The sequence below is a fragment of the Botrytis deweyae genome (assembly GCF_014898535.1).
Source record: "Botrytis deweyae strain B1 chromosome Unknown BDEW_050, whole genome shotgun sequence".
Classification (NCBI taxonomy): Eukaryota; Fungi; Ascomycota; class Leotiomycetes; order Helotiales; family Sclerotiniaceae; genus Botrytis; species Botrytis deweyae.
This window is the reverse complement of record NW_024066257.1, coordinates 42,310-59,101: the sequence shown is the minus strand read 5'-3', so window position 1 is coordinate 59,101 and position 16,792 is coordinate 42,310. Positions and strand designations below refer to the sequence as shown.

At 44.1% G+C, this 16,792-nt stretch overlaps 6 protein-coding genes across 6 annotated transcripts; 4 read left to right on the top strand and 2 right to left on the bottom strand.

Moving 5' to 3' along the window:
• Window positions 1-1,270: 1,270 nt before the first annotated feature.
• EAE98_011575 (uncharacterized protein) lies at window positions 1,271-2,898 on the top strand (the record flags this gene model as incomplete). The annotated part of the gene is made up of 6 exons (XM_038959197.1): window positions 1,271-1,478; window positions 1,530-1,670; window positions 1,726-2,261; window positions 2,369-2,428; window positions 2,489-2,545; window positions 2,617-2,898. The coding sequence occupies 6 exons, from the start codon at window positions 1,271-1,273 to the stop codon at window positions 2,896-2,898; spliced, it is 1,284 nt and encodes a 427-aa protein (XP_038804409.1).
• A 938-nt stretch (window positions 2,899-3,836) lies between these two features.
• EAE98_011574 (uncharacterized protein) lies at window positions 3,837-5,225 on the bottom strand. The gene is made up of 2 exons (XM_038959196.1): window positions 4,560-5,225; window positions 3,837-4,503 (listed from the first exon to the last, which is right to left on the bottom strand). Exons 1-2 carry the CDS (start codon window positions 5,089-5,091, stop codon window positions 3,992-3,994), a joined length of 1,044 nt encoding a protein of 347 aa, XP_038804408.1. The 5' UTR covers window positions 5,092-5,225; the 3' UTR covers window positions 3,837-3,991.
• Window positions 5,226-5,422: 197 nt separating this feature from the next.
• On the top strand, window positions 5,423-9,171 carry EAE98_011573 (uncharacterized protein). Its single transcript, XM_038959195.1, has 8 exons — window positions 5,423-5,483; window positions 5,544-6,150; window positions 6,200-6,356; window positions 6,408-6,501; window positions 6,638-7,134; window positions 7,187-7,566; window positions 7,617-7,823; window positions 7,873-9,171. The coding sequence occupies exons 2-8, from the start codon at window positions 5,612-5,614 to the stop codon at window positions 9,026-9,028; spliced, it is 3,030 nt and encodes a 1,009-aa protein (XP_038804407.1). The 5' UTR covers window positions 5,423-5,483; window positions 5,544-5,611; the 3' UTR covers window positions 9,029-9,171.
• Window positions 9,172-9,452: 281 nt separating this feature from the next.
• Window positions 9,453-10,241, bottom strand: EAE98_011572 (uncharacterized protein; the record flags this gene model as incomplete). The annotated part of the gene is made up of 1 exon (XM_038959194.1): window positions 9,453-10,241. One exon carries the CDS (start codon window positions 10,239-10,241, stop codon window positions 9,453-9,455), a length of 789 nt encoding a protein of 262 aa, XP_038804406.1.
• A 942-nt stretch (window positions 10,242-11,183) lies between these two features.
• Window positions 11,184-14,402, top strand: EAE98_011571 (uncharacterized protein; the record flags this gene model as incomplete). The annotated part of the gene is made up of 1 exon (XM_038959193.1): window positions 11,184-14,402. One exon carries the CDS (start codon window positions 11,184-11,186, stop codon window positions 14,400-14,402), a length of 3,219 nt encoding a protein of 1,072 aa, XP_038804405.1.
• A 1,003-nt stretch (window positions 14,403-15,405) lies between these two features.
• Window positions 15,406-16,520, top strand: EAE98_011570 (uncharacterized protein). The gene is made up of 2 exons (XM_038959192.1): window positions 15,406-15,646; window positions 15,713-16,520. Exons 1-2 carry the CDS (start codon window positions 15,526-15,528, stop codon window positions 16,243-16,245), a joined length of 654 nt encoding a protein of 217 aa, XP_038804404.1. The 5' UTR covers window positions 15,406-15,525; the 3' UTR covers window positions 16,246-16,520.
• The last annotated feature ends 272 nt before the right edge of the window (window positions 16,521-16,792 follow it).

The following is a 16,792-nucleotide window of genomic DNA, read 5'->3' as shown; positions in this document are numbered from 1 at the left end:
GAGGATTCGAGAAGTCGTTGGCTCTGTGCGAACGAACTCAAAATTGTGTATGGACTGAAAATTCATTTTGACGGATTTCGTGCTATGGTTCAAAGTTCAGATCAATTTGATGCTATTGATGGTGGCTCGAGGATACGAAGGCCGTAAGTTACAGGTCATCAACATCTTGAAGGTTTCTGGCAGATCAAAACTGCTGAAGGAGGGGTTTGGCAGTGAATCTATTATATTGTACTGATAGTCATCTTCTAACGTTTGGACCTCTTCTTTACAGCCGGCAAGTGTCCGCGCCAGATTCATTGCTAATTTGCATCACTACTAAGAAGATATTTTTAAGACTCTGGGTAAAACTGGCTATACCAGTCTAGACATTTTTCTCTCAACACCTCAATTACACTCTGGAGGGATTGGACTGGAGGATAAAATTCATGGTAACGGTTCTCTCTATACGGGATTGGTTTTGAAGTGAATTTTCACCTGGAATACGGACGTTGATAGCCACACTGCAAAGTAACTAGCAACCTTGGAAGCTGGAGTGCTTAGATGCACTTTCAATACAATTCTGACAAAATGCCATATTCAGCACGCCATACCCGCCCCTGGACAGTTCTAGAAGGGCTCCAATATCAGAGGTTGATTATGGTTCGAGGAATTGTATCTGGGAATTTCCCATATTCACTAAATATGTTATCATTACCGGATTGAAACTCGTGCTGAAGGGGTAGTTCATACCTCAACTGTGTGGCGTCGTAAATATTTCTCACGATGCGTGCTTCTTTGACAAACTGTGATATGTGGATGGATTATGTTTTGATTTCACGGCTATCTTGATTGGTCTTTAGCGAGTTCAAGTGCATTCCTCAACCAAAACACACATTCTCCTCCTAGCAGCATCTTGGCAGTTATGCTACCACTAACGGAATCAACACTCCAGTGAAGGAATATCCCGAAATCTCGGTACAAGGCCCAATAGAATCTTTATCTTGTGTTAATTCGCCATCAAGCACGAGACTTTGTAGACTGTTTTGATTTTACATTCCCATGTTTGATATTCCGCCCATGGCGGAGATTCATTCCTAACAGCGTTGATCCTCGACAATGGTGCTTGAATCTGAATCACAACACTGATGATTTTAATATATAATCACGATGCAATTCCATCTTTCCTTCTTCTCGTACATCAGGAACCAACTTGTATACACTCTTTCTTCCAAACAATAAATAGTCTTCAAGACGTACCACATTCACTTACTTGAAATTAAAGTTTTTCATCATGAAGACCCAAACAATTCTTTCAATTCTTTTGGCTACGGCCCATCTCGCTGCTGCTCAAGGAGGACCAATTCGTGGACCTGGGGGCACTGATGTTGGAAACAACGGTCCTCAAGGAAACAACGGTCCTCAAGGAAACAATGGACCTCAAGGAAACAATGGTCCTCAAGGAAACAATGGTCCTCAGGGAAACAACAGTCCTCAAGGTGGTGAGTGTTAAATTGCGAGGCATTTATGATACGACGTACTAATAACAGCAGGATGGAAACCACTACCATCAAAGGAGACTACAATTGCCGAGGCCTACGGATCATCAAACTCTGGAGCAAATCAGCAAGCAGTTTGCCAATGTTACCCAGATGATGGCACTAACGCGCCATCTTTGACTGCTGCTACCAATCGTAAGAGACCCCTTCTTGTTCTGCATTATATCACAACTAATATCATGATTTTCAGAGGAGCAAGGTGCCAACTCGGACAGTGGTACATCATTCACCCATATCGTAGACACCACTCCTCCTAAGAAACCATGGAAGCGACAACGTGGTGGAGACGACGACGAAGAGGAAGGTCCTGAGGCACAGAACGCCGCCGGAGGATGGAAGCCAAAGCCAAAGCCAACCAAGCCAGAAGAAGCCGCTGCATCAGCATCTGCTGATGCCACTCAAGTCGGCATCAACGCTGCTGGGGGTGCTGGCTCTGCTGCAGGCCCATGGGGAGCTGTCTCCTATGCTGGCCCCGCAATTGGTGCCAACTATCAAGACATCGATGGAAACTGTGTATGCCCACCAGGTCAATCTCCACACAAGCCAAAGCCAAAGCCAAAGGGGGATGCTGAGGCGACCGATCCTGTTTCTCCAGGTGCTCCCGCAGAGGAAGGTGGTGCAACTAGCCCATCAGGAGGAAAGCCTGATGGCGGAAAGCCTGATGGAGGAAAGCCTGATGGAGGAAAGCCTGGAAACGGAAATGGCAACGGAAACGGAAACGGCAACGTAAGCACATCCAATTTCATGCCCCAATAATCCCCTTCTGAATTAATACTCAACTTTCTGCAATTGGCTGTAAAGAGCTTAACAAGAACTGACTAACCATATTACAGGCCAACGGTAACCTCAATGGAAACGCCAACCTCAATGCCAATGAGAACCAGAACTTGAATGTGAGCAAATGACAGATCTCCATCTTCAACAATCATATACTGACACATCATTCGCAATAGGCCAACATCAACAAGAACGAGAATGTTAACATCAATGGCAACGCTAATGAAAACATCGTAAGTGCACTCATTTCACTGAGATTTCATATCCGTAATCTCTCGTTATGAACAGTTACTAATTTAAACAGAACAAGAACTTGGGACTCAACTTCGGCAGCAACAGCAATGGATGGGGATCATGGTTCGGAAGCAAGGCCGCTGCGGTCGCTGCTGACCCCGCCGCCTCCGGTACTCCAGTCGCCGCCAGCGATGCCTCCGGCACTGTCGGTGCCACTGATGAGTCGTTCGTCCCAGAAGTCTCCACCGGAGACGCTTCCGGTGTTGAGCAATTCACCGGTGCTGGATCCAGCATTGCTATCTCCGCATGGGGATTCCTTGCTGCCGTCTTCGCCATTGCCAACGTCTTGTAGATTGAGTATTAGTATACTTGATCGGTCTCTTCGTTTGTTCGCGGGACTGTTGGGCTTTAATTTTATTTTTTATTCATCGCGGCTTGCATGTTTGGTTTGGGGGTTATTTCAATTCGACAGCAACACGTCTCTGAGATTGTGTTTGCATTATATTGGAGATGGGCAGATGAGGCATTTTTGTGATTTTTAATCTTAATTGAAAAGCAGTTATTGTTGAATCAATCTGATACCTGTGAATCTATGAGATGACTTTGCGTGATTCGTGATTTCGGTTACATTGCTTGACTTGTGGAAAGTTCACTGGCTTTACACAACGATTCTTCCAACTTTCATCCCTTGAGTACTGTTCTTTGTGATAGGATTTTTAATCGCCACTTCTATGTTCCCATCATCAACTTTCTGTCTTGAGTCAAGCCATGCATGGGACACCATAGTTGAGATAGAACATTCTGTGTTTCCTACTTTAAAATCATCAACTATTCTATCAATGTCGTTTCCAATGCTAGCAACACATTTCAATCAACTTTGATCGGTACTTCGCTTTCTACTATAAACTGAGAATTCATCAGAAACTCTCATTGACGACTACAATATGTGGTAATAAATGAATTATTCTGTTATAACAGCTTCTCTTTGGGTGACATGACCTTGTATGTATTCTAGTTGCGTCGTAGCTTGCGCAATGGAGCTAACTAATTTCTTGGACTGCGCTTCTGGAGGGAATTGGATGTTCAATGTCCAAGTGATTTTACTACATCACTCTCCTTGTGCTAACATATACTGTGTGACCAACGAAAATTGTCACCGCTAGATTATAATCAGAAATGACGAGAATATCACTTGTGGGATGAGATCATTTATCCAAGACTGACACTTGAATTCATCAACTTTGACTTTAACACAACACTGGACTGGTTGTCTTGCGTAACTTTACTTCCAAGTCCTGGTTTTTCGACCGTGATTCTTTCGGGATATGTGTAATAACGCTGAGATCTCTAGAAATTTGCAAATTTAGGCATTCAGAAGAAAGATCTTAAAATGCATGGTAAATTGGTATCAATATATACAACTTAGAAATCAACAAGAGAAACGGCTAATCGCTGTCCAATACAATAACTTCCGCCTCGGCCTCGCCGATGCTTTCAACGCTCAGAATATCTCCTGCCTTGACAGCTTCGACAAATGCTCCATCACCCTCTGAAAGAACAGCTCCTTCTCTACCGTCCAATCTGATTTTTGCGTTGCCTCCCTTGGTCATGGGAACGTGGATATAGACTTTTCTGTTCTCGGCACTCTTTGTTGCCCCTCCACCGACAGTCCATTTGAACCTCTTGTCTACTCCAATTATTCCGGTAGCCATGACAAAATCGGCATGTATAGGTATGGTATCTGGGAGTGTTGGTTCTGCAGCTTTCTCCTCTTCTGCAGAAGCACCGGGACCAGCTTTCAATGGTGACAGGATTGGTAAGAACGCTGATCGCTTAGCATCTTCAGAGAAAGTTTTTGTATGATATCGTGGAGTGAGTGATCTAGCCCAGGGAAGGGCCCAAATCTGAAGGAAGTGAACTTCCTCCTTGGATTCATTTTGTTCCGAGTGCGCAATGCCTGCGGGGCATCTAGTTAGCATAAACTCTAATCATTCAAGGAAATTATAAACATACCACTTCCACCAGTTGTGAACTGAACATCCCCCCTCTTCATTCTGTAGAAATCGTCTCCCTCTTTTCCCTCAGCTCCCTTCTTAATCATACTATCTCTGTGAGTCAATTCTCCACTAAGAATATAGCTGAAGATTTCGGCATCGCGATGAGGGTGTGTAGGGAATCCTGTACCACCAGCGACACGATCTTCGTTGAGGACTCGCAAACTTCCAAAGTTTTGGAATTGGCTGTCATAGTAGTTTGCGAAACTAAATGTGTGGTAAGAGTTGAGCCATCCGTGATCAGCATGGCCACGAGCCGAGGATCTTCGAGGGGTAATTTTAGCGTGTGAAAGTGCTTTGGACATTGTTGATTTGATAGCAGATGAAGTGCTCATAGAAGATTGAGTTGTAAGTGAGTCAGTTCGTATTTCGGCCGCTGATCTATTGTTCGTGAAGAATTGAAAGATCTGTGATAGTGGAGTGCTGCTATTGTAGAAGAGTATTGAAATTGATGCAATGAAAATAGAGGACAAGAGAATGAAGAGCTTCATATATAGACTTCCTGCACGTCTGCTGGAATGTGAGAGATGAAGAAAGATATACCTTACATGAAGATGAGGAAATGATTACTTATTGATTTTAGATTTATTTTTTTGATGATTTTATAACTTACTGATAGACATTGGACTAGTCGCTGTGGATTGATTTTTGATGCTGATGAAGGTTGTTGTCAGCAACTTATTCAGCAGACAAATGATGGATGCGCTAATCGTATTGGGTTAGCCTACCGAGCACAGTGAATGATATCATCAAACACGTGAATACGTGACTGGCACAAAGTCATGTTCATTGATATCGCGTCTTCCAAGAAAGTCAATACAATTTGTGAACAAATACTTTTACCGTCATAATCGCTCAACGCTCATGATACATCTGATTTAAGGCAAGTCGCTCAAACAAGGTCTTGTTCGATTATTTGCTAACAATTGTGATAAATTTTCAGATCCCGAATGTCATAACGGTGTTGCTGTTCATCCTCGATATCTGTAAAAGAGTTCAACTCGATCAACAATGCCTGGGGATCCTGAAATTTGGGAGGTCAGTGATGATTCCTCCACATCGGGAACTGACACGGAGAACGATTCACCTCCTACTGTCGACAGATCCTGCAGCAGCTTAAATGCACCTTTTGTGACAACCCAAGAAGATGCATTTGTGAAATTGAAAACAAATCTCCGGGACCATTTTGATAATATAAGCATTGGTACTACATTCTCCCACCAAGGTATCCTTCCGAACGCACCCAATCCAGGAATTTTTCTTCACGACTATGGTACAATTGGATTCCCGCTCACTGAGCATGACTTTGAAAGAATAATGGCAGCAAGCGATTCAGAATCTGGCGAGATCTCTGGAGATACACTTACTCCTTCTCATGTGTATACCATTCCCGGCAACAAGATAGCTACGAGAAACCCCGCTTGGACACCAGTGGTTCAATCGATAGTAGAAAAAGTGAAGATTGGGCTGGGATTGGAGAGTAAGAGTGCTCATGCAGAGCTGTGTGCTCTCGTGTATCACTCACCTGGAAGTACCGCAGAGATCACCAAGTAAGTTCCGAGGTCCCCCAAAGCTCAACGGGCTCTAAAAAAAATGTAGCTCGGTTGTGATGCCATCTAGACACAACTTTGGAATATTAGACATCATTCTGCCATCTGCTAGAGGAAGCGAAAAGTTCATTCTTGAACACAATGGGAAGAAACTCCAATTACACAACAACGGATGTTCCGAATGGGACTGCTCATTTCTCTCATGGGTTGTGATACCCTTCTTGCATTGCTAGTAATCCAAACTAACCATTCTAAAGTTCACAGATATATCGGTTAAGAGTAAATCATTATCTTCAGACCACCGCCTTATCCTCAGGTATGATCTTCAGCATACCATACCGGAAGAGACTAGTGAGTGAAACTTAAAACTTGATGTCCTTTTCCAAGCCTCTAATTTTCTTTTATGTTTTCAACATCGTATACCTCCTTAAGCAAGAGAAATAATCAAGTCAAGCGTCCAAATATCTTCTGACATACCATATCTTAGGTTCCGCTACAGCTATAGAAGCTTCATTGTCTAATCTACAAAGTATATTGCAACCCTGGACAAGAGACCGCGTGTTAGTCCCACAAAATATACTGGGATACGTGCTTTCAGAAACCGACCAATCTGATATTTCCCTTCATAAGCTCCGCGGAAAGGATCGTCTTGTTGTCAATCAACTCAAGGAAGTCTGCGCGGGAAGCAATTTTGAGCTCTACTTTGCAACATTACAGAAAGAAGCCAGTGGCCCAGCTGAATCGTTTGGAGATGACTATTATGGTTACGATGAACCAGTCGACGAAAGTCACGTCATGGTGGAAGTTGAAGAGGAATCATTACACCTCACCAAGCTTGTGAATCTCGATGGTGAACTGCTACGTGCAGATTGTGGATTTTTTGATGAAATAAACCTCATCAACGATGACGACCCTTTTGACGGTGCCTGCACCGATACAGAGAACTACGATGATGAATACATGACAAAATATTATGGTGCTCCTGTAAGTTCACTTGCTAATAATTATAGACAGTCAGACGGCTGACAGTGCAAAGATGGTAGTCCTCATACCTCGAGCTTCTCGATTCCAATTCATGTTAGGCAAATTGAATAAATCGGACAGTGACAGAAACGAAGGTGTCCTCAAGTATATGGCAGATCTGGGGGAAATAACTTCCGAATCCCCTGCCGCTGACCGGGAAGACATGAAAAAAGTATGCGAAATAGTACTTGCGAAAAGTGAAAGCGGTTGGCCGAGTAATGTCCTATCGGGGTTCTCGCATAGGGTATATCTCTTGGTAATCAGCTCGATAATAGACCTTGATGACGAAGTTCTTCTTGAACGCACGTTACCAACTTGCTTCTCAGGTCCTGAGTATCAGCCGTTACTAGATAAATTAAGGGAGAAAAAGGGACCTCTATGGATGCTGGCTAGGTATGTTTCAATCAGAAGTGCTAATGTTGACTCGCTAACAGTGGTATTAGAGCCGAATCATATATTGCTGCGATTCCCGCTCTCGGTAGTCGGTGCAAAGCGATCGAAAGTCTATCTCAATATCAAATGGAGACCGATTGGTCCTCCAATCAATATGAATTAGCATTATCGGCATGTGCGCCATCTCTGGGTGTATCTGATGTGGCACAATTGATTCAAGTAGCAAGAGTATTGTCTGAGAAACAGATCATCGAAATGTATGCTCCTTATGATTATTTATCGAGAACCTCCACTAATTGACGTCAGTTTCCTTCCAACCATCAAACCGTGTTTGAATAAGCAACAAATGCTGTGCTCAATCTTGACGCATATCTCAAGAAGTCTCTCATCAAGCGAACGCACATCGCTGCCACTTGATCTAGTGTTTAAAGAAATATTAGCAACCAATGTTGGTAGATTGGAGTTATTGAATCTCAGAGACTGGCCAGACGATATTTCCTCAACAGAAGGCGAGGCAGGCTACCATGTCAGATACGCACTAGGTAAAACCTGGCAACAGCGGAAGTATCGGAGCATAGCCCTCGTTGTTTGTCGGGCTTACCAAAAAGAGATGTTCCTCGAGCTCGAGTATCTCTTCAGAGGACTTTGCGACCAAGTTCAGTCTGTAAAATGGGCTTCTTTTAATGATACATTCATGCCATTCCTCGAAGCTCTGGCTAATTCTATGCGCGATGTTATCCCGACCGCATTCAATGCACCATTATTCAAGCAACTTTTTCAGACTATTGTCAGCTCGTATGTCATACGTTATCATGAAGAAAAGCCTGTCAAGCCCGTAAGATGGACTCGCGACATTCGAGGATGCAACTCGGACTGCCCAGACTGCAGATTACTAGATCAAGTTTTATTAGACCCTGCTAGACAAAAGTATGTGTTCTATTTAAAAGCACAACGAAGACAGCATTTGGAAAATCAACTTTCCTCAGATGTCCAGAATGGGCTCATCAAGACTTCTATTGTTAAAGATCGTACCCCGCATGGTTTGGTGATGGAAAAGACTCGCGATGTTTTTGCCCACAAATTACGGAAATGGTCCCTGGCAGCAAAAGAGTCAACGCTACGTATCGAAATGCTGGGTGGAGATGTAATAGATATCCTGTCAGAGGAGCATTACGAGACGCCATTACCTAGTATGGCAAAAGCATCCGACGACAATATTCAGCAGGCCAAGAAAGACATTGCTACAATCATATCTAAATACCGAGCCACCATAGGACCCCAAAAGTCTTCTTCACGCGAGACTTTAGCTTCATCCAGTGGCAATACGATTAGTGGTTTTGGCATAGGTGAGAAGAGAGGCTTCTCTTCAGATGTTTCCGCCTCAAGCGGAAGTTCTGTATCTGATGAAACACAAGCAAAGCGACTTCCAGCATGGAATCAATGGCGAGAGCCCAACAAGTAATTACTTTGCCGTTATATCATGAATGTTGTTAGCATCAAGAGTGCTCTCTTGGAAAATATCAGCCTCTTATATTTTCTACAATAATCGAAGGTTTTGAAATCTTGAGTTCTTCGTTGCAGGCTAGAATCTATTGCATGCTATGTAGGATATCTGCAGGGGAAATGGCATGTATTATTGTTCTGCGACAGATACGTAGGTTAGCTAGGATTGCTAGGCAAAGAATTGATGTGTATAACTGTTTAGCAACCAACTTTCGGAGTTACAAAAACTTCATTATCAAAAATTGTTGTGCAGTCTGATGTAAAAAAATGTGCAAAGTACACCTATGACATAGCAATGAAAGTCCGAATTTTAGCAATGGAACAATCCCTCAGACAGATTCAGCTGACTGAAAAGGCGGACTTGTGTCTCAACTTCCCCACACCTAAAGTTTCGACTCGTTCTTGCCCCATATAGGCATATCCAATTCTGTTGTGCAAAGAATGAAAGTATCCTTCAAACTTCCCACCCTATGTCTGTGATTTACTTCCTGATAATCTTCACTAGCCAACATATCTGCAAAATGTTCGATACTTGGATAATGTGCCACGGCAACTTCATCCCATTCACCTCTTTCTTTTGAGTCTCCCTCATGTATCACAGTTCCCACTATTTTGGCAATACCACCTCGTTTCGAACCAATGGACTTTGCAAATTCGGCTCCATATTTCAAGTATTCTCCTTTAAGTCCAGGTTTGAATGCTAGGAGATTGAGCATAGAAACTGCACCTCGCCCTTCTTGGTTTCTATAGGTTTTGATCCATTCCATTAATGGAGGAGAAAGCTCGAGGGACTGAGCCGAAGCTTTTGCGCGATAGTTGTTTAAGCTTCCTGTTAGGGGCGGTGTGTCTTCAGGTCGTGGATCAAGCAGTCTTCTATTCTTCGACGCAAAATCATGGAGTAATCGTGAAGGTATTCCTGCTGTCACCTGCCATTGATGAAGGATAAGCTTTTGTAGTGAGGCTGGAAGAATGTCTGTATTGGGCAAGATCATCAGAATATCCCAATGGATATTACGTGCGATAAGTGGGTCGATCGATATGGATGTCGGAAGAACGATCCAACGCACAACCCGCCCAATCGTGAGTGGGGTGAGAGAAGTCGTTGAAAGGGCTGAGAGGAAATCGGCAACGGTGACGGAGAGAGAAAGCAGATGAAGTGTGCAGGCTGGCATGTTTGCTGTGTTGTATGGGTAGGCTAGATATGGTATGTGCCACCAATGTGTATTAAATCATATACTGGGTACCTCGTATGGTATGTATGAGAGGACAACGATACAATAAAGGATCTTGAAGACAATGAAGGGAGATGTTGAAGTTACCTACTCGAGTACGATAGTAGGAAGATAATGCGTCGCGGAGCTCATCATAACAAGCCCAATCCAACGGTATGATGCCGATGCCCCTCACTAGATAAGGCGTAAAATTGAAAAAACCGAGGCACAGACAGCCCCTTCATTTTCATTTGTCCTTTCCCCCAGCCCTTCAAGCCATTCAATCAAGCATCAAAATCAACGGTATGGCTTCAAGCAAATTGAGATGATGGACAATCAAATCAATGGACCAAAGTAGTCGATGTCTGTGTGTAAAGTATATACTCTACGACACTAGCTAAGAAGTATCTCATGATGGAATTAGTTTCCGCAATGTTGTTCTCACATGCATCCAAGGCGACTAGGATGAGCATCGATGGAGCTAATCACGGTCATCACTAGGTCAACGAATAGGAAAACTTCCCTTCATGTCAATAATGATCATGGCTGGTCTGGAACTCGTGTTTATCGTGTTTATCGTCAGAACGGGGCTGGAGACCGGGTCACACTAATGTTTTCATGAAGATGTTTTGTATCACTTACTGTTCAATACAGACGAAGTTTACATCTGAACGACGGCAGCATACTTCAATTGAGACCTGACTGACAAGAGGGCTGGCTCGAGGAGAATCAGTGCTGAGCTGCACAGCTCTCCACTCTCAATTTGCAATTCTTACTGGCGACAATAATGTGATTGTCATCGACAAGTAGAATAGCCTCCGCCAGCATATTTATTTTCCAACCTTCATTTTCAGATTCATTTTCAAATTGAGATTCAGGTTGAGATTCAGATTCAGATCCAGCATGAAACCCGATTTATCGCCTGTCCTTTGGACATTGATAAGTCTCACAACTATCGCAAATTCGCAGACCTTACCATACAATCCTACCACGATACTTCTTCCATCGAGCGCAAGCCAAAGGAACGACACTGCGTTTATCTTCCTCGTCGCCTCCGAATCAGACACTCGACCTGAGTTTTTATCTCTTAATATATCTTCAACCTTGTTCGCTTCCAATCTCACATTAGAACCCTTCACACCTAATCTTTCATTTCTCGACAACAATACTGCTTTTATACCTACGATTGGGACGGACGGCGAAATTTCATTGCTTACTGGTTCTTGTTCAAAATCTGCCAGCACTGAGTTATGGACTTATACACCAGGAAATGAGGCTGTCGGGAATGGGACGTGGGCGAAAGAGACGACTATTGTGGCCAGCGATGTCTCCTCTGCTGGTCGCGCAGGCGCGCAATTTTTGTCGGGTGGATTCCAGTTCTCTACATTAGTTAATGCAAATGCTACATATACGGATATCTATATCTATGGTGGCATGTGTCCCAGTTCTTCGGCGAATATATCGACATGGCAATCGAACGCGAATTATACGAACCATATGATGCGAATATCACCTGGATCGACAGATTCGTACAGTTTGGACTTAACTGCTAATAGAGGAGCACCTGTTGCTGAGGCGGGATTTACCATTACGCCTCTACTTCCTGCGTATTCGAATGCTTCGGGGATTATGACACAAACTCAGAATTTTATACTTCTCGGTGGACATACACAAGGCGCATTTATAAACATGAGCCAAGTTGCTATTTGGAGTCTTCCCGTGGAGAGTTGGAGTTTCGTCACAATAGACCCACCATCCTCGACAGAGACTTCCAATACAGAATTGACAGTAAAAAGTTCAGTAACCAGTGTCGATAGTCGTTCAGGGCACACGGCAATTTTGACAGAAGATGGATCTAAAGTCATTGTTTTGGGCGGATGGGTTGGTAGCGTTAATCAAGCTGCCGATCCACAATTTGCTATATTGGAACTTGGGACGGGCTATGGAGGAACTGGTCGATGGAAATGGTCGGTACCTGCGGATCAGCCATTTGGAGATGGTATTTATGGGCACGGGGCAACGATGCTTCCTGGAAACGTTATGATGGTACTGGGTGGATTCAATATAACAGCCGCCAACAATATGAAGAGAGCTGTTGACACAACTGTCCAACCCATGTTTTTCAATGCTACGAGCTCCACTTGGATTTCGAACTACACCAATCCAGCATATGTCGCGGCTAATGCTCGAAGCAGTTCTTCGTCATCGGGTTCCTCAAAAGTCGGCCTTGGCGTAGGACTCGGATTGGGTGTCGCTGCATTCATTGCTATCGTTGCAGGACTTAGTTGGTGTTTGATTCGCTGCAGGAAGAGGCGTAGAGATTCGAGGCATGAGAGGAGGGAAAAAGACCTCAGGTCTCTTGGCTACAACGCAGCCACTGCATACCCAGGCCCACAGGAAATGTATCAAAATCACAACTATTCTGATCGCCAAAATCATTATTATGACTCGGGAAACTCGGGAAACGCAGTGGGTGGATATGAAAGCCTGTATGCAGGCGAATACGGCGCGGGAGAGATTGGATCTCCCACACTTCAACCTCGGCAAATACCCAGGAAAGCTGTACGAAACAATCGAGGCCTTTACCAGCCTGCTTCGACTTTCGACCCTGGTTCAGTAGGTGGAAATCCTAGAGCAGCCAATATTGGTGCAGCTGGGCCGATACATCCTATATACGAAGCAGACGAGGACGCTGATATTATTTCCCCTATTGAAATTGGTATTGCTCTTCCATTCGAAGAAAGCGACGCTTACTTCGGTGCGAAGCGACGGTTGGATCCATTTAAAGATCCAGTCACTCAAAATTATTCAGTACCTGTACAATCCAACAGCCAAAATGTCACCATGCCTGTCTCAGAATCCCCGGCGCAAGAACGAGAACGTGAGATCGAAGCATGGGTTGCAGACTGGGCGGCTGCAGATGCCCTCCTTCACGCCCAAGCCAGATCGCATTCAACTGTTGGGAGAATTTCTCCTTCTCGACGGGCAAACTTGATTACAGCGACTGGTCCAGCCTCTGTTTCGGGGGAACTTTCTGAAGACAATGCTCGAACAGCCAGTAACCTCAGCGAGCAAAGTATGGCTCCCACCGCTGCTACTTTAAGTCGGTCAGGATCCAGTTCCCTGGGAACAAGATCAAATTCACTTCGAGGCTATTTAACATACGCAATGAATACCATTAGTTTAGGAAATGCTACTCTAAGTCCGATGCCCGACAGCCCTGTTGCACAAAATGCCCAGATTTGCCCTCCGGGAAGTTCCGGTAGCGAAAATACCGGTTCAACTTACACCACCGCCCATACGCAATCTAGCTTTCCTACCCTGCAGGCAGAAGCAGCAACATTACTCCCTCGTCCAGAGCAGTTTTCTGACAGGGGGCCCCCGTCTCCCACTGAGTCCTCTTCCAAATCATCACCGCACACACCCACTAGGATGACACATGATTACATAGGCAGTCCATCAAAGAACAAGCACATAGGCCTTGGTAGACGTGGATGGTTGGGAAGTCTACGCAAAGCTTTCAGACCTGAAGGTGATACTACGGCGGAAAATAGTCTTACAGATCGAGAGCCAATTCCTCCTCCAATCGGTGTTGATAACTCGCCAAGAAGAACTGTGAGTGCTGGTGCGGCTTTATGGAGGAGGAAACAGGGTAGAGGGGACTGGGAGGATAGTGAGAACATTGGTGCTAAGCGTGGGAGATCTAGTTCATTTGTTAATGGCGGTCGGTCGAGTGTACAGATTTCAAGGACTAGTGAGGCTAGAGGGCTTGTAAATGGGATCGATGAAGATGATGAAGAATGGGATATTGAAAGAGCGATTGAGGATCGGGTGGTACAAGTCATGTTTACCGTGCCCAAGGAGAGATTGCGCGTCGTCAATCATGATGTTCGTGAAGATTTGAGCGAGGGAGGGAGTATGAGAGGAAGAAACATAGGAGCTAGTGGAAGCGGAACTCTAAGTCGAACACCTAGTGAAATCTTGAGTATCGAAGATGGCAATAAATTAGCCAAAACGGAAAGCGCTGAAAGCGGGAGGAGCAAAGGACGGGTCAAAGGCAAAGGCAAAGTGTCAGAGTTGGTGGAAATGCTCGAGGGTCGCAGTAGTCCTGAGCGTCCGTGAGTTTGTATTTGTACTTTTCGGGTATGATGTGTATGATTGATGTTTTTATGCGACTTAGGGCATGATTATGACCCTCTTTTGATTTTTAGCGGCATTGGGTATGAGAGGTGGCTGGGTTCTGTCCGCTTTTAGGTACTAGAAATGCGTTTCTCCTGGGATTATTTGTGCTTAAGTTGAAGACTACATACCCGTTGGACAAGATTCTGCTTTGAGGTGCATGATTGAGATTTTCTATCTGTCAGTCACTACTAATTTATTGTTCATGTATGTAATTAAATCTATGAGATTTGGAATTAAAAATATGTATTTAGATTCACTTCCGGTGTACAAACAAGATTGTAGGATGTTACATTCCAAGGTTATTCAAGAATCCCAAGGAGGCTGAACTTTGAAAATCCAACAGTTTGAGGTGGATTATCATCAACATCAAATTGAGTTCTAGTGGAACCAGTCTTGATATCATTGAAAATTTCAAGCTGCTTGTGGCATCCGAGGCCAAACGGCAAGATGCCATACAAGCTTGATTTGCAAGTAAAATGATTTGCATGCGCTTCTCATGGGACCTTGGGAAGAAGAAACAGTGAATGGGTATATGGAGATGAGCCTCTGAAGTCAAAGAGTTTGATATTTTTATCTTCTCATTCACTTCACGAGAATTCTTAGGAGAGCAGGAACTAGGAATTTATATCATACAGATATTATTCCCCTGTTTTGCTACTGTGGAATATGATGTAACAAGCTTTGGAAAGACGTGGCTAACTTCTGAATCCTGTGCAAATCCAATAACCAAACCAACCTGTAATTTGAGGCTTTTGATAACACGACGGTGAACCAGATTGGCAATATTCTACCATAATTTCCCATTCACCTTCTTGATACACCAATCAATATATGAGCCATAATCTCAATATCATTCACCTTTCGCCTAGCGCCAAATTGTACCGCACCATCACAAACTTCTTGTTTATAAGCTTTCAAGAGTTCCCCATCTGTCTTCCTTCTTTCTTCCAAAAACAACTTCAGAACTGCAAACGAAAAATCAAATTAACAACATCACTTTCGTTTATCAACCACTACAAATAAACAACCTTCTTACTTAACACATCTCTCAAAAGTAATCATTATGTCTATCATCCAGAAAGTCACCATGTTCGCGCTTTTCTTTGTCGCACTTGTTCTCCCTGTCAGCGGCGCTGGTCAAGTTGTTCGTGGTGTTGCATGGGCTACCGAGTCAACCACTTGTAGTATGGCCTTTTTCTATTCATGTTATAATCTTAAAGATCAAAATACTGACAGCATATCTTTTATAGCCACTGGACCTGTCGAGACACTCGTCCCCATCGTCCTCCCATCCTCTGCTCCGGCTTCCGAGACGACTGCTTACACTTCCTCTGCTCCCGTCGAGACTCTCGTTCCAACCGTCATTAAATCCTCTCCATACGCTCCTTCTATCTACGACACCACTGCTTACTCCTCATCTGCTCCTACCGATACCCTCGTTCCAGTCGTCATCACCTCGGTTCCAGTCACCAACACTCTTACCAGCACTCAAACAACCAGCTCTTTGGAGATCCTCTCTCCAATCCCCAGCACTTCTGCTTCCGGTTACCCTTCCGTTTCCCCTAGCGTCGTGACTGGCACATACGCCAACTCCACCTCCGTTGTTCCATCCACAACTCTCACCAGCACCGCTGCTTCCACCACCATCAAGACTTCAGCTACGAGCTCTGGACCCGCTAGCAGCACTAGCAGCACTGTTGTTCACACCGGTGGAGCCATGGAGGCCAACACCATTTCAGGTGGCTTGCTCGCTGCTGCCTTTGCAGCTGCTTATTTCATCTAGAGCAACAATGATATGCCATAAGTTGCGATTGGGGAGGATTATTTTATCTGCCTATTTGGTGGAGGAATTAATACCATTCGGAACATTGGGAAGCATGTTTCTTTTGTATTGCGTTGAGGGATGGCGTACATTGTGCGTCAATCGGGGAGGAATGTTCTTATGAGAACAATGTGTATAATAAATAGAGTAGATACAGATGGTATCGTTATGATACATATTTGCTTCTAGATCTATCTCGCACATTAGTTCTCCGAAAATAAACAACTTTGTTTACTTAAAATGATCCCTATAAATTGCATATGTGAAGTGAAGTTCAAATGTGAAATCTGTCTTACACTACCGCTAAAACCTACCACATACAGAATCTCGAGTGCTTTACTACAGAACTTGATTGCTTTGAAGTTCTGTTACGTTCTCCTACGGCCATTCCCGCAACTACAACCATGTCAATCACACTCCAACTAATTTAGTACCTGCATATTCGCAGCAACGCCCTAAAAGGCAGGTGTTAAGTAACCACATCTTCAATCGCTGTCTACCCCACGTT

What these genes read in the sequence shown, in the direction of transcription:
- EAE98_011574 (XM_038959196.1), bottom strand. Translation starts at nt 5,091, where the DNA reads ATGAAGCTCTTCATTCTCTTGTCCTCTATTTTCATTGCATCAATTTCA. An exon ending in GTTCACAACTGGTGGAAGTG is followed by an intron (nt 4,504 to 4,559) that starts GTATGTTTATAA and finishes GATGCCCCGCAG; the next exon opens with GCATTGCGCACTCGGAACAA.
- EAE98_011573 (XM_038959195.1), top strand. Translation starts at nt 5,612, where the DNA reads ATGCCTGGGGATCCTGAAATTTGGGAGGTCAGTGATGATTCCTCCACA. An exon ending in TACCATACCGGAAGAGACTA is followed by an intron (nt 6,502 to 6,637) that starts GTGAGTGAAACT and finishes ACCATATCTTAG; the next exon opens with GTTCCGCTACAGCTATAGAA. An exon ending in CCTCTATGGATGCTGGCTAG is followed by an intron (nt 7,567 to 7,616) that starts GTATGTTTCAAT and finishes CAGTGGTATTAG; the next exon opens with AGCCGAATCATATATTGCTG.
- EAE98_011570 (XM_038959192.1), top strand. Translation starts at nt 15,526, where the DNA reads ATGTCTATCATCCAGAAAGTCACCATGTTCGCGCTTTTCTTTGTCGCA. An exon ending in TACCGAGTCAACCACTTGTA is followed by an intron (nt 15,647 to 15,712) that starts GTATGGCCTTTT and finishes TATCTTTTATAG; the next exon opens with CCACTGGACCTGTCGAGACA.